Source organism: Dermochelys coriacea, chromosome 9 (assembly GCF_009764565.3).
Source record: "Dermochelys coriacea isolate rDerCor1 chromosome 9, rDerCor1.pri.v4, whole genome shotgun sequence".
Classification (NCBI taxonomy): Eukaryota; Metazoa; Chordata; order Testudines; family Dermochelyidae; genus Dermochelys; species Dermochelys coriacea.
In genome coordinates, this window is record NC_050076.1 from 49,447,613 (window position 1) to 49,474,680 (window position 27,068).

Here is a 27,068-nt window from a genome sequence, read left to right on the forward strand (position 1 = left end):
TTGGGTTCTGTTCTTGGCTCTGCAGCTGACTCACTGTGTGACTTTAGCCAAATCACTTAGGCCCAGGTCTTCAAAGGTATACAGGCATTCCTATGCCTAAATACCTTTAAAAATCTGGTCCTTAAACTTCCTGTGCCTCAGTTTCCTCCTCTATAAAATGAAGATAACATTATGTACTCTGCTATGGAATGTGCTACATACATGCTAGGTAAGATTAGAATTATGATTACACTGTAATGCTGGCTCAATGACCATTTAAGTATTTGTCCACGGTGGAACAATCACTGGGCCAGAGAGCAAGAATGGCTTTGTAGTCCAGCGGTTAGGACACCCACGTAGAAGACCCAGCATCCAGTGCCCCTGCGCCAGTCACTCATTATTCAACAGGAGACATGGAAGGAGCCCCACCTCAGAGTATCCCATAGCTTAGTAGTTAGAGTAGTCTTCTGAGGGGTCGGAGACCCCTGGTCAGATCCTTTCTCCCCCTCTGATGGAGAGAGGGATTGAACCTGGATCCCCTAAATCCCAGGCCAGTGCTCTAATGACTAGGCTAAAAATTATAAGGTTGGCACCTCCTCCTCCAGTAGCTTCTTGCTAAAATGGCTTAAGCTGCCTAACTCTAAAGAAGATTCCTGGCTTCAGAATTGCAGGCGGAGCTAGCTGCTTCCCTGGATCCCAGACTAAGAAACCTGTCTCGAGCATGCACTCCTGGTTAGCATCTCCCATTCGCTATCTTAGGTGGCTCCCCACCTAAAAAAAGTGTTCTTGCTTTTATGAATTGCAGTTTAAGGCACCCATCTCTCCTTATTCATCATATGGGAGCTTAGGCACATAAGTCAGACTTTGGCAATCACAATGATTTTTCCAGGCACCTAATAGTTAGGCATTGTGACACTGAGCATGACAGCACCTAACTCCTTTTGAGCATTCAGCCCTATATTTCTGAGCTGAAACACCCTCCTCGGGTCTCTCTAAAGCTGCTGCTGAGAGGCTACAGAGGGGTCAGCCAGCAGGACAGCCTGGTTCATGCTGGAACCATGCTGCCCGGGGAGAAGAGACTGGCAGAGTAACAACTGTCTTTATAACTGTCCACAGTCCTTTGGTTCTGTGTTTTAGTAGGGGTGTGAGCCCCTTCCAAATTGCTCCCATTTGAAGGCCAGTGGAAAGAAAACACTGAAAAGTGAATCTCATAGAGTTTTCCTCACGAACCCTCAACAGCGGTATTTTTGCAGAAGGGGATAATTTGGCCCTTAGTACTATCCTAACATAAAACTTCATTGTGAAGCACTTAGGGCGCCACAGACATAATATACGTGACAAAAAACCTCCAGCATAGAGAAATAAAAATAAGTGCTCTTCCAGTATAGCTTCTCTGCCCATAGACATACTTCTATGTTCATTTCTGCTGATTGTGGGACACATCACTGATCTGGACCAGATTTTGAGAGGAAGTCACAGTTGTCCTTTAATTTTCTTACTGAATTACAGGTGACACCTCCCACTGATTTCTCTGTAGCACTAATATTATCCTTGCCATCTCCATGAGATGTGTGTTCTCTTTGATTTGTGTCATGTTACCAGACTGTCATACTGACATTTTAAGAATTCGATGGATTAAAACATGCTTTTACATGGAGATATCCAGATGCTGGGTCATACTTTTGTCATGTTCAGACTTGCCTCTGTGCCTTTCTTTACTCTGCTCTGACAGACAAAGACTCTGTTACAGTTTTCCTTCCCAGCACCTACAATTTTTTCCCCCACCAATTGAGGTAAACGATCTTTACTTATACTAAGACAGCTAAGGGGTAAAATCATACCTTTGAAAATGAGAAGTGCTACACAAGAGCTATTATCACTTCTTTTCCAAAATTCTTCATAAACTCTAACTAAATTTTAGACTTGTACTTGATGCCTTCCCATGTATTGGCATTCTTTGTGTTCCCTCTATTACAGATAGTTGTTCAGGCTCTACAATGTTCCCATTACTCTATTCTCTGGCAGCTGGTGAAAATCACAGAAGGCTCCCCCTCCAAAGTAAGTAAAAATTCCTATATATACAGCTGTTACTGAAAAAGTTTAAGCTTGCTTAGGTCACTAAGTACATTGGGCCTGATTCCCTATTCCCTGCATTATGTGCAGTCATTTTTACACCAGTGCAAAGTGGGTATAAATCATTACCATTCTGATTTACTTGCATTTAATACCCATTTTGACCAGACAGAGTACAGGGCAATGGAGGATCTGCCCCTGTTCTGTACTGGAAGGTGATCCTGGTTGATTTTTCATTTCTGAAGATGTCTAATACACTTCTCTAAGGGCACAGACGCCTGAGCCAGAGATTAAGTGTTGGTGATATAGCTTATCTAATTAGAATGGATTGCAGTTTGGGAAATAATATTGATTTGTAGCGTCGCAGAAAACTGAAGATCTACATGGTATTTAGTTTTTAATGAATAACTATATTTTTAATGTTGCCAAAGGCAAATATCAGTTTGCTAGTAGTGGATGTTACTAATGAAGCACTAAGCAATAACTATCAGCATTATTAAAGCAGAAAGTTCTCTTCGTAATATTAATGTTATTGATTTAAAACTGATTTAAAAATGGCATAAAACTAAACCTAATTATCATAAAACCATGGGCAGCAGCAAGCACTTTGCACACACAAAGTCCTGGACTGTCCAACACCTTATCTCTATACACACATCACCTCCCGAAAGACCCCTTGTGCTCCTGACTTGCATTGCAGTTTTTTCTTTATGTAACAGATACTGCCTTCCCATGTCAAATGAAACTCTTACAGTTTGTTCCTTAGTCATATTAATAAAGAGCCTGATTAAGAAAAACATCTCTATTCAGGACAGGACTTAAGCATATGTTTAAGTGTTTCTGGAATGGGGCCAAAATGTGAAGCAATGTCTGCTATGTCAGTGTAACTGTGCTATAAAACTGGGACACAAAGAACTCTTCCACCTTCTAAGGATCAGCCTCTTCGTAAAACGAAGGGAAGTTGTAGCTCATTTTAAAAATGATTTTTAGTACCATATATCAATGAATAAGCATGTACTAAATATGATTCTGACACAGGAGGTAAGGGACAACTGCATTCTAGCATGAATAATTATCCAGTAGGACACATTAAAAAAAATCCTACAAATGATTTTAAATTATTTTATTTCAGACTCACTTTGTAATGCATATATTTTACTGCATAAAAACAAAAAAGAGCTCACTTTCCCGTCTCTCTTTGAAAGAAAGAAATGCACAAGTAGGTTAAGATATCCCCAATAACACTTTATAAAATGCTGAGTCTAGACAAGAGGCAAATGCATATTTTACTGTAGAAAGAGTTATAATGACTCATGCTCTAAACAAGCAGGAATGCAAATGTTGTGAAGATGTTCTTGTATATGTATCGTTATTCAAACTAATTCTTTTAATAATAGGTTAATCCATATTACATTGATGCAGCTAGACAGGCTTGAATTAGAAAAAGTACCATTCCTAAAGTTTTTATATATTTGTAATTAGATGGCACAAACTGTGAAAGACCATTTGCAATATAAATTAATTCTACATTTGGAAGCCCGTAATTTACCTTTTTTAGTTTTATTAGTTTCTAAATTTTCTGTTCTAACTCTTGGACTTTTCCTTTCCTATATGTGCATTGATCATGTGCTGAATCATTTAAAAATAATTGTATAGAATTTTGAGTGACATCATACTAATAAGTAATACAGCTGTGGAGCTGTTACTATTTGGATGGCTTGGATTTGTCCCCAGAATGGCACAAAGTCTACTGGAATGTGTCTGAGGTTTGCTCTTCCTGATCAAATGAAAAGGAGCATTATGTTGTCTTTATTTCAAAGCCAGAGACAACATCCTTCATCTGGTGACTTCTGCTCATTTTTCCAAAAACCTCAGCTTGGCTAACAACAGAAGGCAAGGTAAAGGGAAGCACCTCAGAGATAAGCGAGGTGCAGCATCTGTTGCTCATATGTTCTTTCACAGATTCTAAGGCCAGCAGGGATCATTATGATCATCTGGTCTGACCTCCTGTATAACACAGACAATAGAGGTTCCCCAAATTAATTCCTAGCGCAGATCTTTTAGAAAAACATCCAAACTTGATTTAAAAATTGTCAATGATGGAGAATTCACCCTTGGTAAATTGTTTCAATGGTTAATTACCTTTACCATTAAAAAATAGTGCCTTATTTCAAGTCTGAATGTGTCTAGCTTCAACTTCCAGCCATTGGATTGTAGTAGACCTTCCTCTGCTAGATTGAAGAGCTCATTATTAAATATTTGTTCCTGTCACAGGATAGCTAGTCTCTGTGGATAGACTGAGCACTGCTCCACTGTACTGGAGCAGGTGAGCTTAATCCAGCTAATTAAAGAGCTGGGCTATATCTGGGTCTATGAAAGGCTGCTAATGGGCAGCTGAGAGGGAAGGACTGTGATAGGCTGAGTCTCGCTCAGCAAAGGCCACACAGGAGTGGAACTAACTCCTGTGGTGAGTCCCTGGAGTAAGGGAGGGTTTGGGGAAGCAACCCTAAGGCTGCTGCTCCAAGGTGGGAGCAGAACTGGCTGAGACTAGGAAGATGCCAGGAGCTGGGCGTGGTTGCCATGAAGACTGGGGGCCAGGTAGTGACTTAAGACTGCATTCTGGTTGGTTGGTTGTTTAACCTTTATTGTAAAAGAATAAACTTCTTTTACTGAGACTGGGGTTGGCAGCCCATGTTTGAAGCCAAGGTGAATTGGCAACTATCCCAGTGATACCTAATCTACCCTTAGACTAAGTGGAAAGATGGAGTTGGTGATCAGCCTGTTAGTGGCAAGGCAGCAGCAGCAGGTAACCACTATGCAGAAACAGCAAGAGCACCAGACCCAGACTTTGCTGATGCAGATGATGAAAAAATCAGCAGAAACAACAGGCGGTCCAGTTTGCTACACAACAGAGGTGGCAAGAAGTCCACTCCAAACAACAGGAGTGGATACAGAAGTGGTTGGGCTGTGTCACACCTGGTAATGCAATTGGTGATGGGACTGGGGTCCGGTTGGCTCCGGGCCTTGCAAAGCTTTGACCACAAGATGACCCGGCGGCCTTCCTCCAGACATTCGAGTGTGTGGCAAAGGCAACAGACTGGGAGGAATCTATTTGGGCAGTCCACATAGCAGTTTCTGAATGGTGAGGTGCAGGTGGCTTACTGGGTAATAAGTGATGGAGCAGGCAAACTCCTACCTGGTGGTGAAGGTAGCTATCCTGGATTGGTTAGGGCAGACTCCAGAGGCTTATAGGCACAGGTTCCTGGTGGAACCATTCCCGCAAGGGGCACATCTGCAGCCTCTTGACATGGTGTGTCTGCCCAGAGACCAGGTCAGAGGAGAAAGTTCTGGATCAGGTGGTCCTTGAACAGTTCCTGAAAGTTCTGCCCAGAGGGGCACAGAGCTGGGTAAAGTGCTTCCAGCCGACCCCAATGGAGGAAGCGGTGGAGTGAGCTGAAGCCGTCTCTTGAGTGACCAGGACAATGTAGTAAACTGAGGGGAGTTCACCAGGGGGTAACCCAGGGAAGCCCTCAAGTGGGAAAGACCCTGAGTGTCCTAAACTCAGGAGGCACATAGCACCTCTAAGGGTTCTGGGGAGCCCTGCAGGTTACTGGAAATACTAGTAGGAAGGGACCAAGGGGTGCTGGTGGCCAGGCCAGGCATATTAAAAAAAAAATTGCCCAATTATGAACTGTGACTGCCTAAACTGTTACTACAGTGGGACCAAGCTGTGGGGTCCACTCTGAGAGTCAAGATGGGCATACGGTGGGTAGTAGCAATTAGGGTGGGAGGAACTGTAGTTAAGGGACTTGTTTTGGGTGCACTCTCGTTCTGGAAGACCAGTTGAAGTTAAATAGCCTGGACAAACACCTCCCAGTGAATGTCTCCTGTATCCATGGTGAGATCCAAGCCTACCCCACTGCAGAAGTTGAGCTAGAGGCACTTAGTTGGAGAGCTTGACTGCATGTCCGGGTGGCAAAGGGCACCTTGGCCCATAGTTCTGGGGAGAGACTGGGTGGGTTTCTCAGCCCTCATGCAAAAGGGGCTAGGACAGCAGCCTGGGACCAGGAAAGTCCAGGTCCATCTAGGAAAGGAGGTAAGGGGGCTGGGAGCCAGAGTAAGGAGGGCAAAGGGGGACTGAAAGGGAGAACACAATTTTCCCCGAGGCCTGAGGGACCATCTTAGGAAGTGCCAACAGGAGTTGGACAAGGTAAGTATCTCACCAGAGAAAATCATCAGCCAACTTGTCAGGTTAGAACAAGAGTTGGTCTGGGTGTAGATGGGAGCCAAGGGGCAGAGGAAACAATGCTTGGCCCTGCACAAGAATTGGCCCAGGTCCAGAGAGGGGAAACTCAGCAGGGTACAGTGAGGACACAGACAGAGCCCTAAGTGCAGCAGGATACAGCAGGAACTCAGACTGAACCCCAGGCACAGGAGAGTAAAGCAAGGAACCAGACGGAGACAGAGTGTACAGTGGGGACCCAGATAGAGTCCCACGCTCAGCAGGGTACAGAGGGGACCCAGACAAAGCCCTGGGTTCATCAGGATACTATAAGGACCCAAACAGAATCCCAAATTCAGCGGGGTGCCTTAGAGACCCTGACAGAGTCCTGAGCTCAGCAATGTACAGCAGGGACCCAGACAGAATCCCAAATTCAATAGGGTGCCATGGGAACCCAGGCTGCACTACCTGCTGAACAAGCTAGCATGGGGACTCAGACAGGATCCCTCCAACAGGGAGAAGCCCTAGAAGGGGGCTAGGGTAGGAAGCAGGATACCAGGGCAGGGAGAACCAGAATTAGACTCAGTATTCCAGCAGTAGTTACACCAGTACCAAATAACCAGTAAAATAACCTCTCTACTCCTACTCGAGATTCCCCCATTTATGCATCCCAGGATTGCATTAGCTCTTTTAGCCACAGCATCACACTGGGAGCTCATGTTCAGCTGATTGTCCACCACAACCCCCAAATATTTGTCAGAGTCATTGCTCCCAGGATAGAATGCTACATCCTGTAAGTATGCCTACATTCTTTGTCCTAGGTTTACATTTAGCTGTATTAAAACACGTTTGCTTGTGCCCAGTTTACCAAATGATTCAGATCACTCTGTATCTGTGACCTGTTCTCTTCTTTATTTACCACTCCCCTAGTTTTTGTGTCATCTGCAATCTTTATCACTGATAATTTTATGTTTGCTTCCAAGTCTTGTTAAACCTTAAATGATATAGGGCCAAGAACTGATCCCTGCAGGACCCCACTGGAAACGGACCTGCTCAATGACAATTCACCATTTAGTTACATTTTGAGACCTATCAGTTAGCCGGTTTTTAATCCATTAGTTTGCATAGCAGGCCTGAGATTTGGTATGCTGACTGAGCATAAATCCAGTCTGCTGTATGTCTGCCTTTCCTTCATTTTGGGAGCCATTTGATCCATGTTCTTTTTGCCATGGGTTGGAATTACCACATATCAGTGTGTGTTAGAGATTATTCACTTCTGATGGGTAATCCAGTTCCATCCTGTCAGGCACAAATCTGGTCATAGTAATGCATGCATTCGTGACCTTCCAGGTTTGACTGTTGCAACTCCTTATAGTGGGAATGAAGCCAAACTGATGAAATAAGCTGAAACTGCTACAAAATGCAGCAGCCCATTTGTTGAGTAACACAGCTGGCTATGAACATACTGCCTCTGCTCTGCCCTCAGCGTTGGCTCCCCATCACTTACAGAGCCAAATTCAGTTTCTGTCATGGTATTCTGAACAATCCATCAGATTGTCCCAATTCTAGGAGATCATCTCTTCTTTCTTGACCATGATTTCCTACAACAGCTACATTCCACCAGAATTGTGACCAGCGGAAGATGGAACTTTCTTGAGAGTAGGACCCAAATTTTGTAAGTCACTTTTAGAGAGATAAAAATGGTCACTAGCCTCACAGCTTGCAAAACCTATTTACTTGTGTTATCACATGTCTTCATGTAATCCTCACACATATGTGGAAGAGAGAAGGAATGACACAAAAAACATTCTAGTTTTCAAGCTACTTTTACAGGAATGGAAAGAGAGAAAAATGTTTGTTAGTTGTAGTTCTTATATTTAATTGGGAGGTGCTCAGTCACTACAGTGAAGAGGAGCATATAAGTACCTAGACAGATTTTTCCCTGCTTGGGTTTTGAGCACTGTCACTCACGAGGTTCTGGACACATTAGTAGAACATTATGCCACATCTTGTGTGCTGCATCCTTCTCCTTTTTGCTGATCAGGTTGTTGATGTTTCCTTTTAGGAAGACAGGGTGCCAGTTGCTTTAAAGCAGTGGTTCTCAATCTTTCCAGACTACTGCATCCCTTTCAGGAACCTGATTTATCTTGCATACCTCCAAGTTTCACCTTACTTAAAAACTTCTTGCTTACAAAATCAGACATAAAAATACAAAAGTGTCACTATTACTGGAAAAAATGCTTACTTTCTCATTTTTACCATATAATTATAAAATAAATTGATTGGAATAAAAATATTGTACTTACATTCTAATGTATAGTATACAGAGCAGCATAAACAAGTCATTGTCTGTATGAAATTTTAGTTAGACTTCACTAGTGCTTTTTATGTAGCCTGTTGCAAAACCAGGCAAATATCTAGATTAGTTGATGTACCCCCTGGAAGATCTCTGCTTACCCCTAGGGGTACGTGTACCCTGGTTGAGAACCATTGCTTTAAAGGACTCACTCTTGTCCTCTGCTCAAAAAGTCATCTTTTCACATTGGAAATCTTGCTAAGCATTAACCTGAATCTAAACTTCCATTTTTGGTTACAAATATGAAAAAGGTTGTGATCATACAATTCTGAGTATCTTGACCTTGTCAGTCAGGATTCCTATCTGGGTGCAGCACAGAGACTGTATTTATTGTGCTGATCAATGGTCTTCACCTAATGTTGGATAAAGATTTTGTGCCCAGCTGATTTTAGATCTATCAGCTGCCTTCAAAACTGTGGATTTTTAACATGCCTGTGGAGCCTGGCAGGAATGGATTGGACTGTCCTTGGATTGCTTTGATTTAATCACATGAAGATCCTGGAGAGTAGTATGGGCAATTGCTCTTCTGCACCGAGGGCCCACATGTGAACTACCACAGAGTTCTGTACTGTCCCTGTCTTATTCAATGGGTGTGCAAGGTCATTAAGAAAGCCATTTAAAAAGATGTTTAATATGTTGATAACACACCAGTGCTGTCCATCTTGCCCAGGTGAAGTGTCCTCCTGGTGACTGGGCCAGACTAGTGAACTTCAGAAAAGTTACAAAATTTTCCTTTTGTTGCTCTGTAACTTTCCAAAGTTGAGGAAAATGTTATAGAGTGGAAAACGAAAAAAACATAAAAATGAAGAAAACTAAATCCTAGACATTATTTATTCTATTGCATTTTGGACAAAAGTTAATTATAATCTTTAGTCTCTATACTGAACTCATAAGTATTTTATGGAACATAGGGCTGGAATACGGTCAAAGTTATGTCAATATTTGAAAAGAGTAAATAGGATGACCCAAGTAACAAATGACTGGTTAGCCTGATATTAATCACAGGCAAAATCATGGCATGGCTGATACAGTACTCTACCAATAAACAGTTAAAGGTCAGAAACAAAATTAGTACCAATAAATATCATTGAATGGAAAACAGACAAACCTGATACTGTTCTTGACAAGATTGCATGTTTGGCTGTTAAAGATAACCATACTGATATAATGCATTATGGCTTCTGTAAGATTATACAAACTCACGATGGTCCATATTCAAAGGATTAAAAACTCCTTAATTCTTAGATCTCAAAAGTAATTGTAAATGGAGAACCACCATCATCCACTGGGGTTGTTTCTAATGGGGCCCCGCAGGGATCTATTCTCAGCCCAATACTATTTAATATTTTTATCAATGACCTGGAAGAAAATAAAAAGTCATTTGAAGACTGCAAATGATACAAAGATTGGTAGTAAATAATGATGAGGTCTGGTCACTGGTACAGAGTAATGTGGATCACTTGAGAAACTGAATGCAATTAGACAACAGGCATTTTAATACATCTAAATACAAGAACCTACATCTGGGAACAAGAATGTAGGTCACAAAGAATTGGGGACTCCATCCTGGAAGCAGTGACTCTGAAAAGGTTTTAGGGGCCATTGTAGCTAGCCAACTGAACATGAGTTCCCAATGTGATGCAGTGGCCAAAAGGGCTAACACGATACTTTGCTATGTTAATAGAGGAGTGCTGAGTAGGACCAAGGAGGTGATACTACCTTGGTATATGTCATTGGTAAGACTGGTCGAGGAGCTAACTCTATCTACCAAAGAGAATATTAAGAAACATCTTGATCATGGACTACACAGGTGGAAGATACCTAACACTAGAAGGTTCTTTAGCAAAGTGTAACAAGGTCCAGTGGCTGGAATATGTTGGGGAAGAGTCAACATGGCTTTTGTGAAGGGAAATCTTGCCTCAACAATGTAATTACTTGAATGTCAACAAGCATGTTTTTTTCTGTTTTACTGTTTTACTTTACTTTATATATATATATAAAATACTTTGGCAGATACAGAACCTTCATCAAAAGTGGTGGCTCGTTCAACTAAATCACAGGCAGCTTCTGCAGGCTTTCTGGCCCAGATGCCCATCTGGTCTTCGATCCACACATTTACTTCCCACTGTGCCATCGCTCCTCAGTCTAGAGATGATGCCCAATGTGGACAGTTGGTCCTACAATCCCTGTTCAAGTAGACGCCGAACCCACCTCCAGCTTGAACTGTGTGTCACCTAAAGTGGAATGGACATGTGAATCACTTTTGAAGAATTAAAACAATTACCTGACTTTTCCATAAATGCTGTTGTTCAGGGAAAGTTACACATCTCCATTGCACCATCCACCCTCCTTCCACTGGAGTCTCTCCAGGATAGGGATGGCCAACCTGAGCCTGAAAAGGAGCCAGAATTTACCAATATACATTGCCAAAGAGCCACAGTAATACGTCAGCAGCCCCCCATCAGCTCCCCCATCCCGCTCCCAGTGCCTCCCACCCACCAGCAGCCTCGCTGATCAGCACTTCCCCCTCTCTCCCCGCATCCCCCGATCAACTGTTTTGTGGCATGCAGGAGTTTGTGGAGGGGAGGAGCAAGGGCACAGCAGGCTCAGGGGAGGGGGCGGGAAGGGGTGGAATGGAGTGGGGGCAGAGCCAGGGGTTGAGGAGTGAGCATCCCCTGGCACACTGGAAAGTTGGCGCCTGTAGCTCCAGCCCCGGAGTCAGTACCTATACAAGGAGCCGCATATTAACTTCTGAAGAGCTGCGTGTGGCTCCGGAGCCACAGGTTGGCCACCTCTGCTCCAGGAGGAAGGAACTCAGGAGGGCTGGGGGTAATGGGGCCCTCTATAACTGCATGCACTGGCGCAAGGCAGGGATGCTCATGCTGCCCTGACAGTACTGCTGAGCAAAAAACCTTTGACAACTATGAATGAGTATTCACACACCTACAATGGAATGGACATATGCAACACATATCTTGAAGACCAACAGTTAAGGAAAAGTAGGTAACCATCTTTCCCATCACCCAAATCTATAATTCCATCAGATGTCCCCCCGATCCATCAGTTACCCACACACTTCCCAATGCACCATTTATTCCCAGTGAATCCTCCATTCTCCAGTCCCTCAAGCCTCCCTCCCTCTAGTCCCCAAGTCGTTAATTCCTATTCCTGGGCCAGTACTTCAGCAAGTTTTTCTACAAAGCAAGCTTGACTTTCTAGCTCCCCTCTCTGCAGATTGTTAGGACCTTGTGATGTTGTTGGACTTGATTCATGTTTATTGATGTTTAACAGATTTTTATTTTCATGTTGAATTATCCTGGTACCAAGTTCTAGATAAATACCATATAGGTTTACTTTGTTGTCTTAAATTTTTGTTTGAAAACTTTTAAAATTGAAATCTACATTTAAAATTCAAGCTTGTAACTGGTATCTGTATTTAAAAATATCTTGGATGTGGTGGTAGTATATTCTTATTATTGTTTATTATCAGAGTGGTACCTAGACCCCTTTGCAAAGTTCAGCTGTGCTAGGTGCAATACAGACAATGCCTCTCCAGAGAGCTCCTTGTTTTCTTTTCATTGCCTCTCCATTTTTGCTTGGAGAGCTGTAGGCTTGATTGTGTGTGAAATTATTTGTCAACTCTTTTATTTTTCTTGTCCTGGTAATCTATTATTAATAGATTGGGAATGGGGGTTTAATATATTATTAATAATAGGGGGGAATACCAAAGAAACCCACCATAATAGCATTTAGCTTCAAAAACAGGAACTACACAAAAATTAGAAAGCTGGTTTAAATGGAAATTAAAAAGAACACTCAAAGGAGTGAAATGCCTGAAAACTGCATGGAAACTATTTAAAAACACCACAATAGATTGTGTAATGCATGGAAACTATTTAAAAACACCACAATAGATTTAATAAAATTAAATGTATATTGCAAATAAAAAACAGTAAGAGGACCAGAAAAATTCCACCATCGCTAAACGGGAGGAAAAGAAGTGGTTAGAGGCAAAAAGACATCCTTTCAAAATTGGAAGTCAAATGCTAGTGAGGAAAATAGAAAGGACTATAAATTCTGGCAAGTCGAGTGTAAAAATATTATTAGGCAGGCCAAAAAGGAATTTGAAGGGCAACTACCAAAAGACCCAAAAACTAATGCAAAAAGTTTTTTAAAGTAATCAGAGGCAGGAAGCCTGACAATCAATCAATAGGACCTTTGGAGAATCAAGGTGCTAAAGCAGCACTCAAGGAAGGTAAGGCCGTTGTGGAGAAGCTAAATGAATTTTTTCCATTGGTCTTCAGTGCAAAGGATGTGAAGGAGTTTCCCACACCCAAACTATTCTTTTTAGGTGACTAATCTGAAGAACTCTCCTAGACTGAGATGTCAGTTGAGGAGGTTTTGGAACAGATTGATAAACAGTAATAAGTCATCAGGACCAGATAGTATTCACCCAAGAATTCTGAAGGAACTAAGATATGAAATTGCAGAACTACTGACTGTTATGTAACCTATCACTTAAATCATCTTCTATACTAGATGACTGACGGATAGCTAATGTAGTGCCAATTTTTAAAAAATGGCTCCAGAGGCAATTACAGGCCAGTAAGTCTAACTTCAGTACCAGGCAAATTGGTTGACATTATAGTAAAGAACAGAATTTTAGATCCATAGATGAACACATTATGTTTGGCTTTTCTAAAGTGAAATCATCCCTCACCAACCTATTAGAATTCTGTGAGAGTGCAACAGGCACATGGACAGTGATCCAGGGGGATCCAGTTGATATAGTATATTGGACTTTTGGAAAGCCTTTGACAAGGTCCCACACCAAAGGCTCTTAAGCAAAGTAAACTGCCCTAGGATAAGAGGGACGGTCGCCTTATGGATCAGTAACTGATTAAAAGATAGGAAACAAAGGGTAGGAATAAATGGTAAGTTTTCACAATGGAGAGTTTTCAGAGTAGCAGCCGTGTTAGTCTGTATTCGCAAAAAGAAAAGGAGTACTTGTGGCACCTTAGCGACTAACAAATTTATTTGAGCATAAGCTTTTGTGAGCTACAGCTCAGTTCATCGGATCACCGATGAAGTGAGCTGTAGCTCACGAAAGCTTATGCTCAAATAAATTTGTTAGTCTTTAAGTTGCCGCAAATACTCCTTTTCTTTTCACAATGGAGAGTGATACATAACAGGGTCCCCCAGGGATCTGTACTGAGATCGGTGCTGTTCAACATGTTCATAAATTACCTGGAAAAAGGGTAAAGAGTGAGGTGGCAAAGTTTGAAAACAATACAAAATTACTCAAGATAGTTAAGTCCAAAGCTGACTGCAAAGGATTACAAAGGGATCTCACAAAATTGAGTTACTGGGCAAGAAAATTGGTGATGAAATTCGATAAATGCAAAGTAATGCCCACTGGAAAACATAATCCAACAATACATACACAATGATGGGATGTAAACTGGCTGTTATTTTTCAAGAAAGAGACCTTGAAGTCATCATGGATACTACTCTGAAAATATGAACTCATTGGGCTGCAGCAGTCAAAAAAGCTAACAGAATGATAGCAAACACTAGGAAAGGGAGAGTAAATAAGGCAGAAAAATACCATAATGCAACTATATAAATCCATGGGATATCCACACCTGGAATACTGCATGCAGTTCTGGTCACCCCATCTCAAAAAAGTTATATTAGAATTGAAAAAAGTATAGAGAAGGGCAACCAAAATGATTAGGGATTTGGAACAGCTTCCATATGAGGAGACATAAACAAGACTGGGACTGTTCATCTTAGAAAAGAGATGACTGAGGTGGTATGATAAAGTGCTATAAAATCATGACTGGTGTGGAGAAAGTGAATAAGGAAATGTTATTTACTCCTTCACATAACACAAGGACCCAGGGATAACCCAATGAAATTAATAAGTAGCAGGTTTAAAACAAACATAAGGAAGTACTTCTTCACACAAACACAGCCAATCTGTGGAACTTGTTGCCAGGGATGTTGTGAAGCCAAAACTATAACTGTTCAAAAAATAATTTTATAAGTTCATGGAGGATAGGTCCATCAGTGCCTATTAGCCAAGATGGTCAGGGACACATCCCCATCTCCAGATTTAGGGTGTCCCTAAACCTCTCACTGCCAGAAGCTGTAACTTGATGACAGGGGATGGATCACTCACTAATTGCCCTGTTCTGTTCATTCCCTCTGAAGTATCTGGCACAGCCACTGTCAGAAGACAGGATACTGGGCTAGATGGACCATTTGTCTCACCCAGAATGGCCATTCTCATGATCTTAAGTTTTTGTGCTCTAATATTAAAGAATATTATCCCTTTTTGATGTTTATTCAGGAGGACTTGTTGGTATTGAGGAAAACTGTGAAATCCTTTCTGGCTGTCTGCCAGCAGTGCCTATCGAATGTCAACACTCCAGTCAAAGAACAGGTAAGAAATGCACTCACATGTTCTTTACAAAAGTTTGATTATTTAAGCATAGCAAGAGCCAAGAAGAGGTTTTTATTAGATCAGTCTTGTGATGAAACAGTCTTCTGTGCTATTCTTTTTAATAAACCAAACAAACTGTCCACAGAAATATATTCATACAGACCTTTCTGAGCACACCATAATACATCTAGAGCCAAATTCATCCTGCACTATAGACAATGACTTTACATCAGAGATTAATTTGGCATGTAGAGTTTTAGTGGTGTATATATTTAACACTGTTTCACATTATGCTGCCCCAGTAATGCAACAAAATGCAATATCCTACGGGTACATGCTGTGACAGTTCTTCACTTCTCTGTCTGTGCCAATTTGAGAGTGGAGAACTCTGATACTTCTAGAGCTACAAGCCATTGGCTCCTGTAAAGCATGCTGCACGCTTCCCCAACAGGAGAACCAGTGTCTCCCATAGCAGTTCTTTTATTGTCGCTATGGTATAGGAATACCCTGGAGGACACTGAATCAGTGATCTCAGATGTTGTTTTGCAATAGTCTTTCTATTTACAAGCAACCATTTCTTCTTAAGGAAAACTCAGTTTTTCTTCAAAATTGATATATCCTGTCAGTGTCTCTTCCTGTTAGTTCCTACCTCAAAAAATCATATTTTGGGAATTTTTTAGTTCTCATAATGTTCACTTCCTTGAGACTCAGGGCTTACTGCTTCCTTCCCTGTTTGCCAGGGTGGTTGAAATTCTGTGTGCGTGCACACATGCATTATGATTATATGGGTAGGCAGCTTTTCATAGTTGAGTGTAATTGCCCATTACTGTATATTAGATATTGGAAGGGTCTCCTGTCAGAATTGGCCCTTATATATAAGGGTTTATCAATATTTTGTGCAATTTCATCAAAAGACAATATAAAGCTTGCTTGACAATATCTATGTTCTGTAAAACTAGGTTGGTTTGCATTAATTTTGTCAGTATCCTTTAATATATTCCTGAAGGCTTTCCCAGGAACTTGCCCAGCATCAGTGTGAGGCTAACCATCCTGTCATTACCTAGATTATCCCATTTATCCTTTTTAAATTTTGGCACATTATCTTTTCTCCATTTCTCTGAAATTTTCCCAGTGTTCCAGGATTTGTTAAACATCAACAGCTCTGAGATTTCCTTAGCCAATTCATCTTAAACTTTTGGGTACAACTATCCCTTTCTGCAGATTTAAAATATTTAACTTTAGTAGCCTCTGTTTAATATTTTGCCTAGTTACTGTTGACATAAAGCATATTTCATTATCGTTGTAGGATGTGAATATGTCATCCAGCTTCTTTTCAAATTCAGATCAGAAATATTTATTGAACACTTCTCCATTTTCTATATCAGCATTGACAATTTTACCATCCTTATCTAGTGATAGACCTATACCATTGCTAGGATTTCCTGATTTTGTTCCTGAGATCTTTTTTAAATTCCTTTGTATTGTCCTTGACCCTAGTGGCCAAAATTTTTTTCACTGATATCTTTAGCTTTCCTTATCAAATTGTCTGTATTTCATAACTGCTAATTTATAGTCATTGCTCTCAACTTCCCACTTTTCCAGTTGTTTGAGTGATAGAATTTTATTACTGCATTCATTTCCCTTCTTATCTAGGATGGCTTTTTACTCTCATTTTAAATAAAAAAAAGCCTTATTTTGTGATTGTCAGATTGTGGACTTTTTGGTGTATTTGATTAAGTTTTCTTAAACAACTCCAAATTATAATTCACATTGTTTTGTCTAAGTTTCTCCTCCTGGTCAGTTTTGTTCATAATTGTTTTCAGCTTTGGAAAATTGGGCCTTTTAAAGCACTGATTTTTAGAAGCTCCAAGGACATTTCACAACTGGTAGCATGAATCCTCCACCATATGTCCCCCAGATTGAAAGCACCCATGATAATTCAGTTTTTCTTTCTACATGGTATAAATAGATGTTTAAAGAGCTGTTCATCCTGTTGTCTAGTCTTATTTGGTGTCTAAAACATGTTTAGGTGATTCTGTGCTTTATCATTTGGAACTCTGAGCCAGAAGCATTCCAGGTTCTGCATTTCAGAACTGTGAATTATTCAAAAGCTGCTAATAGTATCTTTGATATACAGTGACATTGCCCTTCCCTCCTGCATGCTCTATTTTTCCCAATAAGCTGTAGCCAGTGATTTTAACATTCCAGTCATGTGACTCATCCCACCAGATTTCCATAATACTATTTGTGTCAAATTTCTTTTAAAAAATGAGTATTTCTAATTCCTGTTGTTTATTTCCCAGCCTTCAAGCATAGATATGTAGACAATTAAATAACTTCTTCTCTTTATCCCTTGACACCTTGATCCTTTACATTCATGATACCTGGGTCTGAGTTGTGTTTTTGTATTTGCATTTTGCTTCCCCCTTAATACTCTTCTCTGTTGTTGCTAGTTGAACGATCTCCCGACTAGTCCATCCTTGGTTCCCCATCTACTAAATCCAAACCATACTCTGGTGATTTGGGGAATAAGACTGCACAATTTATGAATTGTGTGTGAGATTATGAATTCCTAGAATTCCAAAAGGATAACAAAGGAGGTATATTGACTTAAGTGGAGACATACTGAACTCTATACAAAAGAGTCTCTGACTCCCACCCAGGAGAACTGGTTTATCAGGGGACCAGTCACCTAGCAATGAAGTCAACTGGTAAGAGTCTGGGATCACTTGTTGAAGTTAAATGGAGTCACCTGACAGAGGAGACTGCAAGGTTATATAGGGCAGAAGCTGCTCTACTGGCTCTCTCTCTCTGGCTATTTTTATCATCTTAAGATGAGGGAAGCTGCTGCAGGAGCTGGATGAGGTAAGGGGGCAGAGGAGCTGACTGTCTGAACTCAGATGGTCCCCCAAAGGAAGGGTGAACTAGAGAGAAGGAAATGCATGTAGGGTTTATTATTTTTGTGTGGGTCTTTATATTTCTCTGGTAAGTAAATAAAACCCAATAATGTATTAAATGTCTGTGCAAAGTGTGTGTTTGTTATGGGCTACATCTACCACATGGCTCCAAAGAGACCTAAACCGTAACCCAGCAGGCTCACGCATTCAGTGGAATTCTGGCAGATGCTGTGCTTAAGCTGCAGGCGGAGTCTAAGTGGTCAGTGCTGGTTCCAGGGGCTGGGCAGCTGGACCCTGTGCTTGCAACTCTCAGGTGGGAGTGTTATTCAGAGGATCTTCACTCTGATTGTGTGCCTAGGGGCCCTAAGACTAGGATAGTGCCTGGGCTCTGTTCAGACTCTAGAGCAGGGGTCTCAAATAGGTGGCCCATGGGGTTATTTTCTGCGGCCCCCCCAGTGTTTACCTAGAGCGGCTCCAGCCCGGTGCCCCTGCGCTGCTCCGGGAAGCGGTTCCCCGTTCCCAGCCAATGGGAGCTTTGGGGGAGGCACCTGGAGGAGTGGCCAGGGCAACACACAGACCCCTGTGGACCCCCCCAGGTCCCAGCCGCTTCCTGGAGCGGCGCGGGGGCAGGACAGGCAGGGAGCCGGGCAGGCTGGCAGGGAGCCTGCCCTGCCCCTGCTGTGCGCTGGGCCGGACCCGCCCCCAGAGCCCCTCCTGCAGCCAAACCCCCTGCCCTGAGCCCCCTCCTGCACCCCATACCCCTCCTGCACCCTGACCCTCTGTCCTGAGCCCCTGCTGCAGCCCACACCCCTCCTGCACCCGCCCCCCTGCCCTGAGCCCCCTGCTGCACCCTGAACCCAACCCACTGCCCTGAGTCTCCTGCTGCACCCCACACCCCATCCTGCACCCCAACCCCCTGCCCTGAGCTGCCTGCCACACCCAGACCCCCTGCCCCCCTGCCCTGAGCCCCCTGATGCATCCTGCACCCCTCCTCCATCCCCTGGGGGCAGGGAGGGGGCGGAGTTGGGATGGGAATTTCGGGGAAGGGGTTGGAATGGGGTCAGGGAAGAGGCGGGGCAGGAGCGGGGCCTCATGGAAGGGGTGGAGTGGGGGCGGGGCAGCAGCGGGGGGGGTCAGTGGTGCGGCCCTCAGGCCAATGTACTAGTCCTCATGTGGCCCTCCTGGTCATTTGAGTTTGAGACCCCTGCTCTAGAGATTTAAAACACCTGGGTAATCAGATCCACACACAGTCGTCTGGTGGGCTGCCAGCAGTGGGAGCTCGACCAAATCTGTGACACATATGTTGTCCTTTCCCCATAAAAGGTGACCCAAAGTTCCACATATATAAAATCCTCTACTTTTACCTAGCCACTTATCTAGCCAACAGTTCACTCCAGTATCATCTGTCTGTCTTATTTTGCTCTGTAACGGGAAGAATCCCAGAGAAGAGCACTTGGACTTTCCTCTCCTTCAGCTCCCTTTCGAGATCCCTCAGGACTTTGAAAATCTGCGAAGCGTCATTTGAAGTTCTCATTCATACCAATATATAACATATGCAGGTGGAGCCTTGCCCACTGTCTTCTGGATCCCATCCAGTCTTGCTTATGTTTTCTTCACTACAGGAAGAGAGCACACCATCCTTTTGTCCCTTGCAGAAGATTCTGTCCATTCTTCTTAATGTCATGCCTCCATTGAGGATTGTCCGTCTTCTTTGGACAGTCAGAAATCTTTTCCTGGTCATGCTTGGCATCCTCGTCGATTGGGCTGAATGTCCATCCTCAAGTGTGGCCCATGTAGACTCCTGTTCCTTTCCTCTGGCTAAATCTTCAGAGACATATCTGCGGTTACCATTCTGAGTACCTGATAGTGATGCGATACCTCTAGATGAGTAGAATTTCTCCTGTTTCTCTTTCCTTGCATGCTCACAGACTGCCCATCTTCTGCTTCCAGCCATGTTGAATGCTTCCTTGTGCTCTTTCCTCAAATGGCCATGAATTGCCAATCCTCCATCTAGTTTCTATTCTGTCCTGCTCCCTCACATCCTGTTCCTTTTCTTGCTGGATCTGTGGCAGTGATGCCTGAATTCAGTTGTCCAGGAACTTTTCTGCCTCTCTGATGCAGTGCAGGCTCTGTAGTTCTTCAAGAACATGAATCTTTTCTTCCATTTTATCCATCAGCTTGCACTTCATGCACAGGAATTATCTTCTGGCAGGAAGCAGAACATAGCACATCCCATCCATTGCAAGTCACAATAATTTTTCTATTGCTGACCATCATCTTCTCTGGTGTAGTATACATGTACCCTAGACAGAATAGTGTCTAACCTCCCTGTGACAGAGTGTACTAGGCATTCACTATTTGCTGCCAGAGGCCTCATCACCTTGGCACACCTCGCCCTAAGAAGGTGCCCCACTGGTAGGGAAGAGTAGGGAGTTCATATCTCCAGGGGATGCCTAGAGAGGCCTCCCATGATCAGCTGCAGGCAGAACCAGAGTTGGTCCTGTGGTATCTAGAAGAACCAGGAGTAGGCAGAAGCCAATTAGAGCCCAGCATGCGAGATAAAAAGGGCTGACAGCTTCCACTAGGGATGAATTCTGAGTTAAGCCAGGACAGGGAAGGAACATTCTCGCCGCACTAACTCATAAGTTTTCGTGGGTAAAAAACCACTTCTTCAGATGCATGGAGTGAAAATGACACATGCAGGCAGTGGTGAGCTGGAGCCGGTTCGCACCGGTTCACTAGACTCGGTTGTTAAATTTAGAAGCCTTTTTAGAACCGGTTGTTCCGTGAGGGACAACCGGTTCTAAAAGGACTTCTAAATTTAACCGGCGAAAAGTGGCACCTTAGGCACCGACTTCATGGGTGCACCAGCCCTGGAGCACCCAAGGGGAAAATTTGGGGAACCGGCAGTTCCCGGCCCCACCTCGGCCCCAGCTCACCCCCGCTCCGCCTCCTTACCTGAACACGCCGCCCCACTCTGCTTCTCCGCCCCCCCAAGCTTCCCGCGAATCAGCTGTTTGTGCGGGAAGCTGGGGTAGGCTAAGAAGCAAGCAGCAGCTTCCCGCTCAGGCCCAGCGAGGTAGAGCGGAGGTGAGCTCGGGCGGGGGAGGGGGGACGCGAGGAGGGCCGCCCACACCGCAGCAGGTAACCCGGGGGGGGGGGCGGCACACAGGGGAACTGCTCCCCGCCCCAGCTCACCTCCGCCACCATCAGCCTGAGCGGGAAGCCACGGCCTGCTTCTCAGTCCTCCCCGGCTTCCCACTGAACAGCTGATTCGCGGGAAGCTGGCGGGGGGGCATAGAGAAGCAGAGCGGGGCGGTGGGTTCAGGGGAGGAGGCGGAGTGGAGGTGAGCTGGGGCCGGGCGCGGGGCAGGGAGCTGCCGGTGGGGTCTCTGCACCCACCAATTTTTCCCCGTGGGTGCTCCAGCCCCGGAGCACCCAGGGAGTCGGCGCCTAAGGCGCCACTTTTGATGTGATCAGTGGGGGGAGCAGTCACTCCCCCCCAACTACGCTCCCCCACCCCTAGGAGCCAGAGGGACCTGCCGGATGCTCCCTGGGAGCTGCCCCCGGTAAGCACTGGTGGGACTCCCCATCTTGCCCCTGGCAGGTGCCTCTGACTCTTAGGGGTGAGGTGGGCACCTACTATGGTGGCCCACGAGATCTTCCTGCCCAGTTCTGGGGGCAGTCAAGGAACAGGGGAGAGGGGTGGATGGGGCAGGGGTCCTGAGAGGGGGTGTCAAGGAATGTGGGGGGGTTGGATGGGGCAGGAGTCCTGGGGGGCGGGGGTGGGCAACAACCCCCTCGTGGGGTGAGGAGGGAACCCGTTATTAAGATTTTGGCAGCTCTTCACTGCATGCAGGCATTATATAATGACACATAAAGAGAAGGGACCAATTCGATCAGGGTGGATGTAGTCCACTCCCAAAAATAGATGAGGAGGTGTCAATGCCAGGAGAGGCAAAGCTGTTTTTGTAATGAGCCAGCCAGTCCCTATTTAAGCCCAAATTAATGGTGTTGAATTTGCAAGTGAATTTTAGTTCTGCTGTTTCGCTTTGAAGTCTGTTTCTGAAGTTTTTTTGTTCAAGTATAGCTACTTTTAAATCTGTTACAGAATGTTATAGAATGTCCAGGAAGATTGAAGTGTTCTCCTACTGGCTTTTGTATGTTACCATTCCTGAGGTCCAATTTGTAGCTACTCAGAAATGCTCCTGTTAGTCTTCTTCCCTGTTTGCCACATAGAGGGTACATTAAAGATGCATATTTGCTGATTTAGAGCAGAGGCCTGCTGTGTTCATTCTCACCAATTCCACTCATCCCTCATGATGATCAAAAAGATCCCAGCCCCATCAGTCTTGTCATCTTAGTGGTGCCAGCATAGATAAAACAATGCTGGTTTTCAGACTTGCTGGAATGGTCAGTGTACTTTTATTACCATCTCCTAGCATCCCAAGACCTGCTAACAAAACCAAATGGACTGATCCAGGAATCTCTCCATCTAACAGCTTCAGACATGGAACTCTAATGACCAGTGATTTAATTTGCTCTGAGTGGTACAGGATATACTATTACAGAAAATTGTATGCACAAACATGGAGCTGATAGCTTTTAGCATGACTCAGCACCAGTCCCTCAGCTCTTTGACTGTCTCTTGGCCCTCATGTTCTCTGGGCTTTCTCTTCAGTCAAGTTCCATCTATCAGACATCTTGGCCTGTCATATTCCTTGGGACAGATTCAAGTTATCTACTGTCTCTAGATTCATGAAGGATCAACTTAACTGCCACTCACCAGTGAACCTGAAACTAGTCCTCACAAAGCTGTGGGGATATCATTTCAAACCCCTAAGGAGTACACCTTTTAATACCCACCTCTGAAAACACTTCACTCTGACTATAAGCTGCACCAGAAGAGTGAGTGAGCTTCAGGCATTAATGGCTGGATCTCCCACAGAGTCAGCGATTTTAAGGCCAGAACTTGACTGTCATCTAGTCTGACCTGTTCCATAATACAGCCATAGTTTTCACACACTGTGTTCCTGCATTTAGCCCAACAACTTGTGATTGAATAAGACCATGCCATATAGAATATATCCAGTCTTGATAAAACTCTAGATCAGGGTGGGCAAACTATGGCCCGAGGGCTGCATCTGACGTTTTAATCTGGCCCTCGAGCTCCCGTTGGGGAGAGGAGGCAGGGGCTTGCCCCACTCTGCAGGGCTCCCGGAAGCAGCAGCATGTCCCCTCTCCGGCACTTATGCATAGGGGCATCCAGGGGGCTCCGCACACTGCCTCCACCCCAAGCGCAGCCCCCGCAGCTCCCATTGGCCGGGAACCACACCAATGGGAGCTGCAGGGTGGCGCCTGTGGATGGGGCACCACGTAGAGCTGCCTGGCCATGCCTTCGTGTACAGCCAGAGGGGGGAAATGCTACTGCTTCTGGGAGCTGCTTGAGGTAAGCACCGCCCAGAGCCTGCACCTCTGACCCCCTCCCGTTCCCCAACCTCCTGCCCCAGCCCTGATCCCCCTCGCGCCCTCTGAACTCCTCAGTGCCAGCACGGAGCATCCTCCTGAACCCCCAACCCCTCAGCCTCACCCCAGAGCCCACACCCCCAGCCAGAGCCTCAATTTTGTGAGCATTCATGGCCTGCCGTACAATTTCCATACCCAGATGTTGCCCTCGGGCCAAAAAGTTTGCCTGCCCTGCTCTAGATGATGGAGAATTCAATACATCTCTTGTTAAGCTGCTTCAGTGATTAATTACCCTCACTGCTAAAATGTGCATCTTATTTCTAGTTTGAAATTTTTAATCTTGAATTTCAGCCACTGGGTCTTTTTATATCATTGTCTTCTACTTTGAAGAGCCATCTATGATCAGGTACTTTCCCTCTTTAGGTGCTTATATACTGTGATTAAGTCGCCTCTTATCGTCTCTTTGGTAAATTAAATAGATAGAGGTCCTTTAATCTCTCATTTCAAGGCACATTTTCCAAACCTCAAATCATTCTTGTGGCTTGTCTCTGAATCTTCTCCAGTGTTTCAGCTTCCTTTTTAAAAGTGTGGGCAGCAGAATCAAACACGGTTACATAATATTCTAGTAGTAGTCTCACCAGTTCCATATACGGTGATAATGCCACCTCTCCACTCCCACTAGATAGTCCCCTATTATTACATCCAAGGATTGTGTTACCTATTTTGCTCACTGCATTGCAGTGGGAGTTCATGTTCAGCTGGTTCTCTTAGATTACCTCAAAGCCCTTTTCAGAGTCCCCACTTTCCAGAATATAGTCCCCTATCCTGTAAGTGTGACTACATTCTTGTTCTTAGATGTAGGACCATTCATTTGAACATATTTCTTGTTTAATTGCATCTAGATTACCAAGCAATCCAGATCACTCTATATAGTGACCTTTTCGTATCATTATTTACCACTCCACTAAACTTTATCAGCAATGATTTTATACTTTCTCCTAGCGCTCATTGAAAAAATACTGTACAGTGTTGGGCCAAGAACCAATCCCCAGAGGATCCGAATAGAAACAACCCCACTAACTGATGATTTTTCATTAACAATTATATTTTGTGAATGACCAGTTATCTAGTTTTTAATCCATTTAATTTATATATATAACTAATATTTGGTTTTGTTTTACAAGGACAATATTGTCCTCAGCCTTCATTCTAAGGTGTTTTGGGATTTCCACATAAACCAGAGTACCTCAATACAAGTATTGTTCTCTAAATCCCATGCCCATTGTGACAGAGCACTGAGGACTGACAGATGGGTCAGCACTCTGATCGCTGTAGCCTCAATTAGTTCCCTTAGAGATGGCTCGTTGAACAATTAGCTAATCAAAAGCAGAGGCTGGATTTAAGAAACTAATTAGCCCTCAGATGGCTAACCTGATAAAAGCTAGGAAGGAAGTGTTACAAAGTAGGGGAGGATATGGCTAGTTGAGCCTGGAATAAAAGTGATCCCTAGAGGGGGAGATCTCTTTTCCTCCTAGGAAAGAGGGGCTGAAAAATGTAAGGATTTAAAATGGTGATGTTTCACTGCACTGGTGTTGGAAGGATTTAGAATAAAATACATGCTGAACACTAAAATAAAGTAGGTCTGAGCAGTTTCTGGGACATCAGAGGACTGGGACAGAGCGTTGCCCCATCACATCCTGCGGAGGAGAGTAAGGTAAACGGCTTATATGTTAAAAGGGAAGTTAATTTTATGTAAATCTTTTATGTATGTAAGAAATCCTTCAGATTATTTGTATGCTATGGAGAGCATTGTCAAGAGAATGTCACTTCTCTCCAGAGGCTCTCTAAATGGATTACAGTGTGTATTGAATTGTGTTATGCTCTGGCTAACCTTACAGCTCCTTTAGGCCTTATAGCGTACCCCACCAGCACTACTCACTGGGGGTGTCAGCATTCCCTACCCACTCTGAACTCTGGGGTACAGATATGGGGACTGCCATGAAAGATCCCCTAAGCTTATATTCCACCAGTTTACATTAAAAATTTCCCCAAGGCACAAATTCCTTTCCTTGTCTTTGGACGGTATTGCTGCCACTACTAAGTGATTTAAACAAACATTCAGGGAGGGGCCACTTGGAGCCCTATCACCCCCCCTTCCTGAAATATCCCTCCCCAAGCTCCTTCACCCCCTTTCCTGGGGAGGCTTGAGAATAATATATGAACCAATAGGTTAACAAAGTGAGCACATACCAAATCCCTGGTTTTTAGGACACTGAAAATCAATTAGTTTCTTACTTTTTTTTTTTTAATAAAATTCTTCTTTTAAGACTCACACCTGCAAAATCAGGATGGAAGATAACTTTATAGGGTAAATAAAAAGATTTAAAACACAGATGCCTTGTCATCACTGGTTCTCCTTTTATAAGTTAACTCTCTTCTCTTTATGTGCCAGTATATTTATGCTTGTATCTGTAATTTTCACTCCATGCATCTGAAGAAGTGGGGCTTTTTACCCACAAAAGCTTATGCCCAAATAAATCTGTTAGTCTTTAAGGTGTCACTGGACTCCTCGTTCTTTTTCAGCTGAGAACTCTTCAACCCACTTTCCCCTGGGAAGTGTGCCTTCCAGATTGCCTTGAGTGGGACCATACAGAGATTTCCAGAGAAAGAAAGATTACTAACCTACAAGTGCTGCTGTTCTAGGAACATCTCTGTTTATTCAAACTACCCACCAATATTCCTTTCTGCCTTAGGTTCCCTATTTATTCTTAGACCCTGAGACTGAGGAGAAAGGAACAGAGATGGCTGAAAAGCTGCACTCCCTTATAGAGACTCAGGTGCTGAATATTCACAGGCACCACACGGCACTTATGCAACGTAGAGTTACTAATTTAAGCTGCTGGAGCACGGGCAGCCTGCCTAGTGGGTGGGGCAGGACCTTATCTGGTCATTGCCGTGGCAGTTCAGAATAGTGGTGGGCATAGATCCAGGAGTCAGGTGCTGGCTGAGGGTGAAGCTGGAATCACGGTCGAGGAGCCAAGCCAAGGGTCAGAACCAGGGTCATGATCAGGACACCAAGCCAAAGGGTAAGTTGAACTCAGGGTCAAGAAGCCAAGCCAAAAGTTGGAACTGGAGTCAGGATCAGGAACAAGGCAGGGCATCAAAGACTAGACTGGAGAGGACAGGGGGTTGGGCTGGAACAAGGGCTGGAGGAAGGACCAAGGCAAGCCCAGCTCTGGGTGTGGTACGCACTGAGCAACCACTATGCGGCTGTCGCTGTAAGGCTCAAGTGGCAGGCTGCTGGCTCCCCTGCCCAATCAGGAAGCAAGTCCATTTGGAGAAGGCTCATTGGGCCTGCTGGGCTTGCTGATTTGCCTAGCGATCAGTCAGGGAGCCAGCTGTGCTCCTGACTGCCCCTTCCCCTAGGGGACCTTCCAGGGGCCCTGGTCTTGGTTTGTTGGAGTTTCGCTGGTGAAATTCCTATAACAGGAAAGGGGTATAGATTTTTTTCTGTGGCCTCCCAGGATTGCTTCTCCAGCCTGTACCCCTTCCAGTCCACTAGGTATTGGAGCTTACCCTGATCCATTAGGAATCAAAGATTTGATGGACCTCATATTCTTCTTGCCT

At 44.1% G+C, this 27,068-nt stretch overlaps 1 protein-coding gene across 4 annotated transcripts in view; it reads left to right on the forward strand.

Annotated features, from left to right (window-relative positions):
* The window catches only part of STAG1 (stromal antigen 1), a 379,263-nt gene that overhangs the window by 284,209 nt on the left and 67,986 nt on the right, over positions 1-27,068 (forward strand). For all 4 annotated transcript variants that reach the window (XM_038415259.2, XM_038415257.2, XM_043492802.1 and 1 more), the window contains 2 exons: positions 1,957-2,037; positions 14,986-15,078. In XM_038415259.2, coding sequence (XP_038271187.1) covers positions 1,957-2,037; positions 14,986-15,078 — 174 coding nt within the window. The remainder of the gene's footprint in view (positions 1-1,956; positions 2,038-14,985; positions 15,079-27,068) is intronic.